The following is a 13,149-nucleotide window of genomic DNA, read 5'->3' on the forward strand; positions in this document are numbered from 1 at the left end:
AGTTTGTCAAGATCAACTTTAGAACTTTAGTACAGAATTCCTTTTCATCAAAATTCTTCACTAGAAGGTTTAGTATCCAGCTTAGTCTGAAAAAGAATTTTTATCCTAAATGACTGAATCTTGAAGGTCTCACTAGAGATACAGTTTGTTCTTCAAAGAGCACACCAATAAAATAAACAAACAATAAATCTTATATTTATTACTGCCATCACGGCACCTACTGCTTTCACCAGTTTCGAGCAGTTTCCTTGACATTCCTTTTATGCTCAAAACTTTAGGTCAGATCAATTTAAAAATGCAAACTTAACTACTGCATTACAGCAACAGCCGGAGTATTTCATGTCATCAGTCTAAAACTATCCTCAGAAAAAAATGACATTAGCTTTAGAGTCAACAGGACAAAAAACCAGGACAACAATAAGCTGAATTGCCTAACAATGACTGAGAAAAGCACTCCCTACAGCTGCTGTTTTTCTCTGCTAATCAGGAACAGTAGGTCAGCTTTAAATGTTTAACCTGCACATACAAAAAGCTATGGAAGATGAATCCTATACAAAATTTTTAACAAAAATTCTTTTGGCTAAATATATTTTCCATTCGATGAACTTCTGCCTTGTAAGCCATCAAGACAGCAATTTAAACTGAAGTTACTGAGGCTTCTTTACATTTAATAAATGTCATTCATTAAACATTCCATAACCGTGAGATAATTAACAAAGCACACCTTCTGAGAACAAGAAGGTTGTGGAAGTAGCATGTATGCAGCAGTTCACTCGTCTGGAACATAAAGCTAAAAAGCAGTAAAAGTATTCCAGTGTTGTCACATCAATACTTTCTTTCTCAGCAGGAAAAGTTGCCTTAAGATTTAATTACTGCAAAAAATTGTATTCAATAAATTACTATCCTATTACAGAAAAGTTTCTCCTTAATTAGTACAAAACTAAATGTTATGACAAGTGATAAATTTGGCAACGCAATGTTTCTAAAAATCTTTAAGAATATTTTTTTATTAATCCCCTTTTTCTCCTACTGCTATAGTCATGGTTGACAGTATCAACTGAATAATGGGCCATATATGATTTATTTAAAGAAGGTGTGCTCATGTTTATCTGAGGAGACCCTTATTGTTAACTTGAGGATGTACTAAATCCTTAAATTAACTTGAAGATGCACTACATCCAAATGGGTGACAGGGAGTGTGCTAATTGTCCAGGCACAGGATATGTTAATATTGTTAACCTGAAGATATATGAAATCATTGAATGAGAATGTGTTAATTGTCCAGGTTCGAGATATGTTAATGACTTCCCAGACTGTTAATGAATAGACATGTGTGACTTGATAAAGAGGGGGCTGAAGGGTTCCCTCGGTGTGCATGACTTGGGTGGAGCGATCCCCCATGCACCCAGCGCTGCCGAATAAAGATAGCCTCTGCTCGCCTGAATATTGCTGACTGATTCTTCAACTCACAACAGACAATGAAACATTCAAAGAAAACAAAACACAGCAAATGCTATGGTCACTGCTAACAAGACATAGGTTTGTGCTGCCAAACATGAACTAGTTTGTGAACATGCATGCTAATCATCACGGGGCATTCTGTGGGGCAGCAGATCATGCCCCCCAGTCCACTTAATCTGAACTGCATATGTATTCCTGAAGCTGTCAATAAAGCAGCACTCCACTGAAACTACTATTACCATCTCCCCTTATTGACATGGTGGCCTCCAATGATGCTGGCAGTAGAAGCACTTGAAGCAAACAAGGCTTCAGACAAAGGATAACTATAGAACTTCTGCACGCTTCTGTTCCCAGAGGAATTTCATCCTGGGACATCACAAACTCTAACCAAATGGTTAGACAGGTGTCTGACTGACTGTAAGTACAACTATATCAACTGTAGAAGACTTCTGTCAGTTTTACTTATGCTGTTTGTGGATATAGCGAAAATACTAAAAAAAGCATGTGCTGCAAATACCATGGTGGCTTTGTTCAGAGATCAGTGCTGGTGTGGCATAATAACAAAGGATCAATCATTCACAAAAGTGCTTCCTGCTCTTCTGACATTTAACCTAACCATTAGAAGTACTTGGCCACTGGTAGACAGCACAGTGAAGTTGAGATCAAAGACTAATGAGAGAACGAGTAAGAACATTAGTAGACACCAGGTAGACAACTGTGGCAATCATTCTGTGACTCTGAATTAAGGTTATACATCTAAAAGTAATTAATTTTTTATAAAAGTGCATGGTAATGAAAAGAAACATTTTGATATTACTAAGTTTAGCAGGATTTTCCACTCTACGTGAAATCGTACTGTATTTGTACATCAGGAATTTTTAACTAGCATTTGAAAAGTATTATCAAACGAATCAGGTAACAATTATGTCTGGGACAAACTGCAAAGGTAGGAGAAAAAAAACCCAGTAGAATTCTTCAAAGGACACTAGGGTCACTGCTAATGACTGATGAAAGAAACAGGACATATTTCTTCAGAGTCAAAGGATGATTTGGAACTCATCTGATGAGGATTAGCAGGTACAAATGCAGTCACTGTCCTTCTGCAGAGGGAAGAGTGACAGTTTGAGGAACAGGGAGGACACTGTCTTCTAGTCTGTAGAGATGGACAGCTCGGTCTGTACTCAGATGTCAAAAAAAAATATCTTTCAGAACACCCCATGATATCTGCTAAACAAAAAAAAGGTACCCATGTGAAAGCCATCCAAGTGCAAGGGACCTTGCCAAGAAGGAAAATCCACAGCAGATGGGCTATATAACACTCTATGTAGAATCAGCCTGTAATCATTCACACTTTACAACACAACCCTAATAGTTACTTCCCCACTTTACTGCTGGCAAAATTAACAGAACAGTGCTACAAAGGGCTTGTATTTAAACTAGGAGAGAAAAGCAAATCACTACTTGGGCTAAGCTAGGTTTTACAGAGATTATCCAACAGGTTTCGGTTGGACTTTTCTGCCTAAAGGGCGCCGGGGTCCCAGGAGACCTAAATACCTTCCTTTAAATGAGCAAAGGTGGTTGTCCTGAGAAAGTTTAGTCAAACTCAAATATATCCAAAAGGACAGCCATAATATTTCTACAGAACTCTTGAAGTATCTGCTACACAGCAATTTAAACAAACAGAAACTGTCAGGAACACTGTCACTTCTGTGACTATCAGTTATCTATGTCATACCTCTGCTCACTTAGTAGATATGTTTAAATACTGAGTATTTTTCAAGCCTTGCAATTATGACATTATACATTACCAGATTTGTTTCAACACTTCGTATTTAAATGATGAAGGCATAACAATCCAAGGTGTTTACCTGTTATGAGAAACCTGTAGTTCTGCTAACAGTTGATTTTTAAACCACTGATCAAAATCCACGCTATCAAATAGTTCATAAGCAGCCAGTCCAACAGCATTATACACTGGGGAGAAAAAAAGTTATGCTTTTTTAATTTAATGTGCAACATTTAATTTGTAATACTAAATAATTGGACTGATTTAAGTTTCAAAAAACATTTTTGATAACCTGAATGTAATAAAAAAACAAAACTAAAGCACATCTTTCTGAAGAAAGATATTACATGTCTATGCGATTGTACAAAAATTATAGGAAAACTACATGTAAAATCTTGGTAGCTAAGTAACCTGCCATTTCTTTATATGGAATGCATTTTGGGTTGTTTAAAAAAATATTGCAACAGTTATAACGAAAAACTGTAAACTAAAGTGTGCCTTATAAACATAATTGTTTACAGAAACACCTTTACAATGGTGAAGGGAACTCTGAAGGACATTTTAGTAAAAGAACAGTATTACACAAGGCAATTCAGACTCCTGAAAGTAGTTAACAGCCATAAGAGCAATTAAGATCTTATTCTAACATCAAAAATGGTTCCATCAGAGGTCTTAAACGATTCTTTTCTTTTGGCATAAAATCTCCTTACTTGTAAAATGGACGGAGTATCTCCATGGAAGCACTGTAGCTCATTTATTTGCAGAGAGAATAGGACAGTAAAAGGGATTGTCTAAGGGCTTGTTTCACAAAAAAAGCTGAAAAAAGCACCATATTTTTACATAAGCATTTTGAAAAGTGAAGACTGACATCAAGTGAAAAGAGAAATAGGATTTAGGTCCTACTTTCCAAATGTCTTAAAAAAAAAATCTTGTAAATTCTTCACAAAATCTTTAGTTGACCACATACACAAAAGCGGCTCTGTTACTTCAAAGTAAAGCAAACATAATTTACCAGCATCCTTAATCAGTACAGCATTGGTATCTTCCATGTTGGTAGATCCTAAAAGATAAAGTTAAAATAAAGAAAAAAGCGTAACTAAAAATGCAAGCAACTTCGCACTTATACACTTCAAATAAATATGCTGTGAATCAAGACTGCTTAACTGTTCTTGTTTCATTCACAAATTCACCTATTTCAGTTTCAGTATTTTCTTCAGTGAATATACTAACATCAAATCTCTGCTTTCATACCCTACTTTTGATTGACTTCAGAACCGAACATTTTTAACAGCAACATGCAAGTAAGTCAGAGGCATTTAATTTAAATTAACAGACTCAAAACCTGCAAATTGCTGGACTGTCAATGACGTGGAACTATTTCCAACAGAGTCCTAGACATAGTCCCTATATACTTTACTTACGTGTGCATGTGTGCTTACAGCAAAGATTTCCCAAAATACTAAGAATTAATGAATTCTTAATATCATCTATTAATTCAACAGCAACTCTCACAAAAAAGGCTACTAGGGGCAAAAAGAAAAAAAAAAAGTATGTGTGTCTTTCAGCATGGAAGTATTAACTTCCATAATTCTTGGAAAAGAATGAAAAACTGTCATCCTGCTGTAAGGAACATTTTACCATTTCCTGTATCACAGCACAGCAAGCCATCTTGAAACTTATGTACATAAAATATTTTATGAAAAAATTCTGTGAAGTCAGAAGCCACCCTCAGAAAATTACTATTATTTCAATTTAATAGAACATACAGATCCATTCTGGTAAGTTCAAATACAAAATACTGAAGTCAGGTCAGATACAACCTGGGGAAGCAACCTAAACTGAAATGACAGGGAAAATTAAGTGGGAGCTACCATGCTCATTACCTTTCATGGCCACTATAAAACTTAGTTTGAGGGCAAACAATCATAGAAGAGAACAGAAAGAAAACTTGAATAATATCTCAGTCTATAAAAACTTCAATCTTCATGCAGGAAAACGTCAAAGTTTTAAAGCAAATTCTTCAGATTCAGAAAGTCCTCTAGACTCTCCAAAATGACAGGTTAACTTGAACTTTTTCTTTCTTTTAAGGGTTTTTGTTCCCCAGGATCTTTGCAGAGACATGGCAGAACTACCATTTACCGTCTTGCAACATTTGAACACGAAGTTTCCAGCAAAACAACCTACAGACCTTATTAAGCTTGTTGAACGTTCTCAAGAAGGCCTGAAACCTCATGACAGTAGAAATGCCCCAATCTTTGTCAGTCATCTACAATAGTTGTGACAAAAAGTAAAGAATCCTTAGGATTCCCTCCTCCTATATACACACTACATTTTCCTTGTGGTAGGTTTAGAACTGATTTTGAAATACTAACATGTTCTTCCAAAAATACACAGTGAATGTACTATGTAAAGCTAGATATCATAAAGTAGAATTGTTTAACAGTTGACAAAAGCAAATATAAAGAATTCTACGCTTTACAGTTCCTTTATTTTTTAAAATACTTACCTTGTAGACTCTGAACCATTTCTAAAAGCACAGGGGTAAGCGTCTGATTGTATTCATGGAAGATATCAATAAAAAGAACTTCGGTGCACGGCTGAAAAATTACAAGATCTCTTTTAGAATCTATCAGAATAAAGGCAATTAAAATACACTATGCTAAAATCAAGTGCTGAATATCTCACACAAAATGTCACCATTTAAAACGCAATACCCTGTAGCAAAATTAGTATTATATGAAATACCACCCGTATTATATGAAATACCACCCTTCCTAGTATACAGTATGCCTAACACTAGCAAGACTCTGATGACTGTATCTATATCAGCCAGCTCTGCCACAGAAGAAAAACAGCTTTGTGGAGAGAAATAGCTGGTGCTGAGAAGCCAGTGACTACGCTGTATGTCATAGTTTCTTTCTGGATTATGTAATAGCTGAGTCATATGGACTGAACACCCATTTGTACCTGGAACACACTAGATGCACAGGGTGGGTTTTTTTTTTTTAGTTTTAAAATGAAAGTAACCCAGAAAACAAACCTTGAGCTCTCCCTCCAAAGGAAACCACAGCAGTGATAGCTGGAAGATTCACTACAACAGCATACTTTTGATCTGAACTAAAACGTTAATAGAGAATCATAGAATCATTTAGTTTGGAAGAGACCTTTAAGATCATCAAGTCCAAACATTAATCCAGGACTGCCAAGTCCCAACAGTAAACCATGTCCCTAAGGACCGCATCTATGCTTTTTTTTGAACACTTCAGGGGTGGCGATTTCACATCCCTGGGAAGCCTGTTGCTGCATCTAAAACTTTCTTCATTCATCATGCCTACTAATGAAGTCCTAAGTGGTAGTAAGTTGCCAGTTTGAAGAAGAGACAACTTCTACTGGGCTTAATCACAGTCAGATACTACACAGTACAAACACCTGACAAAATTCCTTTTCTCTCCCTCCCAAAATTCCAATGTATTTCAGCATGTTTGAACATTATAAAGGAACAAAGTTAATTTACACTAATTCTAGTTAAATTTCTTTAACTAAGTATTTTTTGAACTAAGTATTTTTTTGAATAATATTTCTTTATTTTAAAATCTAAAAAATAAATATTCTATAATGAATTCTTTAACTAAGTATTTTTTTGAAAAGCATAAGCTTACCTTTCTACGAAATATCTTTTCTCTTGGTTACAAGGCTACCAAGACATGCATGCAGAAATGCTGAATGGTTTTCAAATTGAAACACTTACCCTGAGACTGTACTTCCAAGAATCTCCTCCTGTCTCTTCTACAGCTATTATTTCACAAAGAAAGAGAAAAAGTATTATTTCACTATGGTTCAAATCGTTTCATATTTAGATATGTGGCTATCACAGACCACTGAGAAATCTGTTGTTAACAAAAACAATCTCTAGAGGCAGTATCTGTACATGTAACAAGACTGCAGAAAATAAAACGGCCAATAAGGCAGTAACGAACTTGCAGAGCCAACCTGGATATGAAACTTTTACACCAGTATCTAAATAAACTGCAACCAACTATACAACGTTTCTTACTGAAGCCTTCTGGGTCTTCCTCCCACATGGTTAATTCTTCATTTGTCAGCAGAAAATAGTGAGTGACTAGTCTCCTACATATTTCCATTAGTGTGGGGTATGTGAAAAATGCTGTCTTTATCTTATGCGCTTCAAGAGTTTCAGGACTGCTATCTGAAATAAGACACAGAAAATTCCAAATTACAACTAAGCAGCTTAATGATCAAACAGTAATCTAATAAAATTAGAAAGAAATCAACAGAAGTTCTTATCCTCAGAGGAAAAGAGAAAGAAAATATATATTTTCATGGCAAACTTTCATAACAGACTTTCAAGTGGTACCTTTTCAAAGCAACTTAAAACCCAAAATTCATTTACTTTTAAGAGAGTTCTCTAACAGCACAATTAGACTGAAGGGTTGTGATGGCTTCACAAAGTATTTATAACATTCTTCAGCTAATATGTAGATGAAAAAACTTACCCTGCTGCTTTTGGTGTTTTGTTTTTTTTATTTAGCATTACTGAATTTAAAAACAGACAGAATGCAAAGGAAGATTTATTTATACTTATTCATAAAGTTTATCCAAATCCAATCTTAAAAATAAAATGGGTTTTTTTTAAGAGTTAATATTGGTTAAATAAAGCAGCAATATAACTAAGTACTGTATACTATAGAACCAACAGGAACACTGTATGTCAGGCAGAAATTAAGAAAAATTTTCTAATTTTTTTAATCAACTCATTCTCAATGAGTCAAGGGCTATAGCTTTTATCAGAATGTGCTATATTCTTCTCGTCTCAAGTGACCACATTTCTATTTCAAAAACTCAGACACAATTACAAACTTTTGCACATATAAATTTCTGTTAATAATCAGTGGATTTAGGACAATCTAATATATTATAAAATTAAGGAATAACACTGAAATATATCAGTACTTTGAAGAACTTTTAAATGCTGGGTTTGTGTCATCTTTCTGAAACATATCAGTATGTTCACAAAACTTCTATTCCCCCAAGTATAGAAAGAGAATGCTAATTGTAATCTAGTCATTGCCAAATGGTAAACCAATGTGGAAGGTCAGTTTGTTGTTTTGGGTTTTTAATATAGTTCACTTCCATTTTTCATTACACATCCATACATACAACAGTGTATGAATTATTCAGAATGAAACACAGTCCTACTAAGCAGAACATATAATTTCCTTTATATACGATTCCACATCAAATTTACTGTGTTTCTGTATTTCAGAGTACTAGTATTAGTTAATCACACCAAATAACCCATTTTATCAAACATTCCTCAATGGAAAGATGCATCAAACCAGCTGATGAAAATAAACCGAATTCCATACCTCAACACTTTTTAAAATCAAAGATCATCACTCTCCTTGTGTACTAAAAATTACTTTAGCAAGTCAACATATATATATATATAAATATTTTAAACATCAAAATAAGAATTATCTATATAGAGAAAAGCTTACATTGCTAACTATTCAAACATTCAATGCTTCAAAAGAATGTCTTAAAGGAGCTTTACTGTTGGGAACAACTAGCAAAATGTTTCTCAAAATATAAAAATGTTTTTAGTAAATAGCAGCAATACCTTCAATATTTTTGGATGGCTTGTATGCATAATTTTTTACAATCATCTTAATAAGATTCATGCACTGTACAATAAATTGCTCAAATACAATTCCTTCGCCAGCCTCTGTGAAAGCATAGCTTACAGCAAACTCCAGTGACCTCTGAATCAAAGGTGTGAATGAAAAAGGATGTTGATCCAGGAAGTCCAAAAGCTAAAAATTAAGGAAGTAGAACAGCAAGAGAAAGAAATCAAATCACTTTTCATACAACTCTTATTATAAACTAGTTATCAAAACTAAGTGATAATTTATACACGATTACAGAAAAGAAAATTGAACAGACAGGAATTTAGGAAGAGATCAGTATTAATGGTAATAAAGCATTATTTTGCCGTGCAACTCTTGATTCATGTTAAAAATTACCCTTTTTTAAGATTAAGGAACAATATGCATTTTCAACTAGATCAGCCTCCTAGCAACACAGTATATAAAACATACCAGCCACACTTAAAACCCTGAATATTTTAGCAGACAACTCATCCCTATTAGAATTATTTTAACTGAAAGAGGCATGAGGGAAATAACTTTTTTATTATTTTTTCTCCCCCTCCACTGCAGTACAAGCACTTGCTTCTTCAACTTCTTTCCCAGCTAGCTGTCTGGAACGCACTGGTCAGTTCCTTTTATCTCCTCTACTGCTGCAAAAATGCCTAAGCCTAAATGTTTGCCGCTGAATTTCTACAGGTGGTAGATTATGCACTTCCCTACACTTTTACGAAAAAAGATACACATGCCTCACATACTTTGCTTATTAGTTCACAGTAAGAAGTACTATGACAAAGACAAAAATGTTGGGCCAGAGCGCCTTCTGTTCGATTTTTGTGAAGCCAACAGATGCCTCCCACTTCTGATAATTATGCTGAATACTTAAATAAGATCCATGGCCCCAGAATAGAATCTGAAAACAATGGGAATTCTTTAAGTTTGACATCTTTTAAAAACAGAGCAAGTGACAATGCTAAAATTACCTTCTGATAATGTATGTAATTAATGGTTGCACAAAATTGGCTGACAACTCCAAATATATATTATGTAATACAAAAGTCACAAAGGTTAGGACAGTCTTCGTTAATTTTCTTTCGATAAACTGAAATTGGCCAGTTATTTAATAGAACTAACAGGGCCTTAGAAACAGCAATCTAACAAACTAACAACAAAAGATAAAATACCAACATTTTAGCCTAACTTCCAGAATTCTTTTTTGAGCAAAATCCTAGCTAAATAATTTACTTATGGAATGCATTTAATTTTGTTTGAGCTAAGGAAACATAACTTATGTCAGCACCAGTAAAGAGACACCCTTGAAATACTTTCAAAAATGTATTTTACAACAAAGATGTTTTAAGTTGCATTTCTTTAAAAGATCTGAAAACTATTGGCTTTAAGGCACATACGTATCTGAATAGGGGTGGCTCCTCCAGAACAATAAACTATTCAGTAACTGAACAGAGAATTTACTTACCACTTTAGTAAATAGAATTATAGTCTTTTCTAGACGATCTCTGCATACGTTGTCTGCTCTTATATTTCTACCTGGTAAATCAGATATTTAACAACTCTCATTTTTTCAGACTTTTCGTTCTGGATAGCTACGTTTTAAAAAATTAACAATGGAGAACAAGTTGTTTTATCTGTAGTTCAGGGATTACGGCAGCTAGAAAAAAGTTCTATGGCAGAATACATTCAAAGACAAATTCAAGGTAATAAGTACTGGGGAAAAACAAAAAGTAACCTTTAACAATTTTCTCGTTTTCAGTGAAATTCACTGTGACTGATCAGAATAAAACAATCAGGACATCATTACAGACAACTCAATGATAAAAGACAGTTAAACCAATGCAGGCAAATGCTAGCATAGACAAGCAAAAAAGCACTGAAAAAATAAAAATGCCCTTTTATTAGAACTATGGTATATCCTTACTACATAATACTACATGCTTTCCTAGAAACTCCATCGTAAAATAATGAAGGCAAAGAGGTAAAAACCATGTAATAATAAACGTAAACACTAAGCTTGTAATGTATTTATGACTGCTTTTGCAAACCAGTTTATTAATTAGGGAAGTGTAAACAGGCAGGTTCAGCTCAGTTTTTATCTTAGGACATTCAAACCCTGGAGTCCTCATGTTCTAGGAGACTATGATAACCACCAAGCTTCAGGATGGGATGGCCTCCAATTCAGCCTACTAAAGCTAGGCAGCTATCTTGCCAAAAATCAAAGGGCCAGAAAGAGCACGACTGTAGTATAGTAGAAGGGGCAAAGAGTTGCATGCAAAGAAGTCTGCAATTTAGAACAGCGATAGATTTTTGTTTAAATATTGTTTAAATTTTAGATATCTTTGTAAATAAACCATGTTGTTTATTCAAACATTGAACACAGTGGTAGTTTCTACCTTTACTAGAAATGCGGCTCAGAGCCCAGATCAGCCCCTCTCATCTAAGTACAGACTCCTGAGTCAGTAACCTTCACTAATATAAAAAATATTCTTTCTACTTAGTTTAGACACGTTCTCAGAAAAATTGTTGAATCCTTAAGGCTTTAGGATTGAACTGACAGGCTTGTTGAACCTGACAGACTTCAAATGAATGAACGGTTTGCACCAGGTCTACCACAAGTGTAAAAGCACAAAAAGAGTGAGTTCAGAAGCTACAGTGACAAACATCTGCTTTTTGCTTGCTTCAGGTAACTTCCCTGCAAAAGCACTAACACCTGCCAATTATGCTCACATTTCTGTTGACTGTGTAAACATGTGGTTGCCTGTCTCAGACTATTACTCTTCCAGTTATAAAGCACATACAGCTGAATGCGGCCTTTATTTCCCATTTGATACACGCCGAAACATACAGCAAACTCCAGAAAGAAGAAAAAACATAAAATTCCGAAAGAAGAAAGTTCAACATAACCCGGGTTTTAGTAGCATATACATATTTTCATAAGGATACTCTGTCAATCCATGGCTTATCTTTCATATTTTTTTTCACTGCCATTAACACACCAAGTATAATTTTGGTGGAATTCTAGTTTGTTCATATAAAAGATTTTTACTGAAGCCTTTTCTGACTGATTCAGCAGCATTTAAAGTAACAGCTGTGTGCATATAAAAAATACTTTGCACCTAAATGATTATCGATGATGCACTAAACTGCATTATGTTTTCACCCAGCTTCTAATATTTAACAACCAATACAAGGAAAAATATACAGATACTTACTACACTCCAGAAACTGTTTTAGGCGTTCAAACACTGCATGTAGAAAACCCTAAAAATACAAAAGTATATGTTCTTTTAAAAATGAAGCTTATTTAGCACTGTACTATGAGAAGAAAGCTGAGTTCAACTGAAGTCAGTTCAGATGCGTTACAAGCTCAATCACCTTATCACTTTTAACTGAACTAGTTGATTGTCTTGTACAAACAATTTCCTCATGAAACAATTAGCTACCTAGCACACTGCATAGGTGATCCAAACTGACCTTATTAGTACCACACAAACAGCACAGCATTTTTCTAGCATAACATAGCTTTCATCTCAAGATTTCACCTCAGATTAATTCTATCAATGCAATTTGATAGGAAAAACATGCCATTACATCTGTCTTTAAATTAAAACATCCTTTTCAAATGATGGGGGAGAGTACATATGACATCTCCCAGTAGGCAACAGGGGTGTCACTATCATGGACACATAAATCAGAAGGGGTACCTTTTCCTTTTTTAAACATCACATCTTTTGTGTCACAGTTTAGGATGTATCTAAGATCTGACAGTTCTTAAGTGATGGCAGGAAAACTTAAGACTGTGTTGCTTATCTTCCCTTTACATAACACAAATGTGTGCCTTTCAACAATTTTTCAACATACCTCTTACACCTGAAATCATCACAAAAGATTTCTAATCTAGAACTAGAAACAGATATATGTCACTTACCATCACTTCTACATTGCAATGAGGCTCTACAAACCCATGGACTGTCAGTTTACGAAGCACTAAAAAGAAAAAGCTATTTGTGTTAGTATTATATCAACCCTTGTTCCAATAGGTTTCATAACATGACTACAATTAGAGCTACTGTGTCTTTCTTACAATTCTCCATATTTAAAAATACATTTAATTTTTGGCTTTTCGATGCCTCAGCCATACCTACCATGAATCTGATCTTGTTGAAATTACTTTAAAGTTCAGTACTTTATGTATAAAATAATGAAGAGAACTCCAAGAAT

General features: G+C 34.6%; 1 protein-coding gene across 5 annotated transcripts in view; it reads right to left on the reverse strand.

The window, feature by feature from the left end:
* IPO11 (importin 11) overlaps positions 1-13,149 on the reverse strand; it is a 98,759-nt gene that overhangs the window by 52,325 nt on the left and 33,285 nt on the right. For all 5 annotated transcript variants that reach the window (XM_040580152.1, XM_040580150.1, XM_040580151.1 and 2 more), the window contains exons 10-18: positions 12,857-12,915; positions 12,141-12,189; positions 10,391-10,461; positions 8,889-9,081; positions 7,302-7,454; positions 6,996-7,039; positions 5,754-5,844; positions 4,260-4,307; positions 3,330-3,435 (exon numbers count right to left, since the gene is read on the reverse strand). In XM_040580152.1, the coding sequence (XP_040436086.1) occupies positions 3,330-3,435; positions 4,260-4,307; positions 5,754-5,844; positions 6,996-7,039; positions 7,302-7,454; positions 8,889-9,081; positions 10,391-10,461; positions 12,141-12,189; positions 12,857-12,915 (814 nt within the window). The remainder of the gene's footprint in view (positions 1-3,329; positions 3,436-4,259; positions 4,308-5,753; positions 5,845-6,995; positions 7,040-7,301; positions 7,455-8,888; positions 9,082-10,390; positions 10,462-12,140; positions 12,190-12,856; positions 12,916-13,149) is intronic.

Source organism: Falco naumanni, chromosome Z (genome assembly GCF_017639655.2).
Source record: "Falco naumanni isolate bFalNau1 chromosome Z, bFalNau1.pat, whole genome shotgun sequence".
In the NCBI taxonomy this organism is placed as follows: Eukaryota; Metazoa; Chordata; class Aves; order Falconiformes; family Falconidae; genus Falco; species Falco naumanni.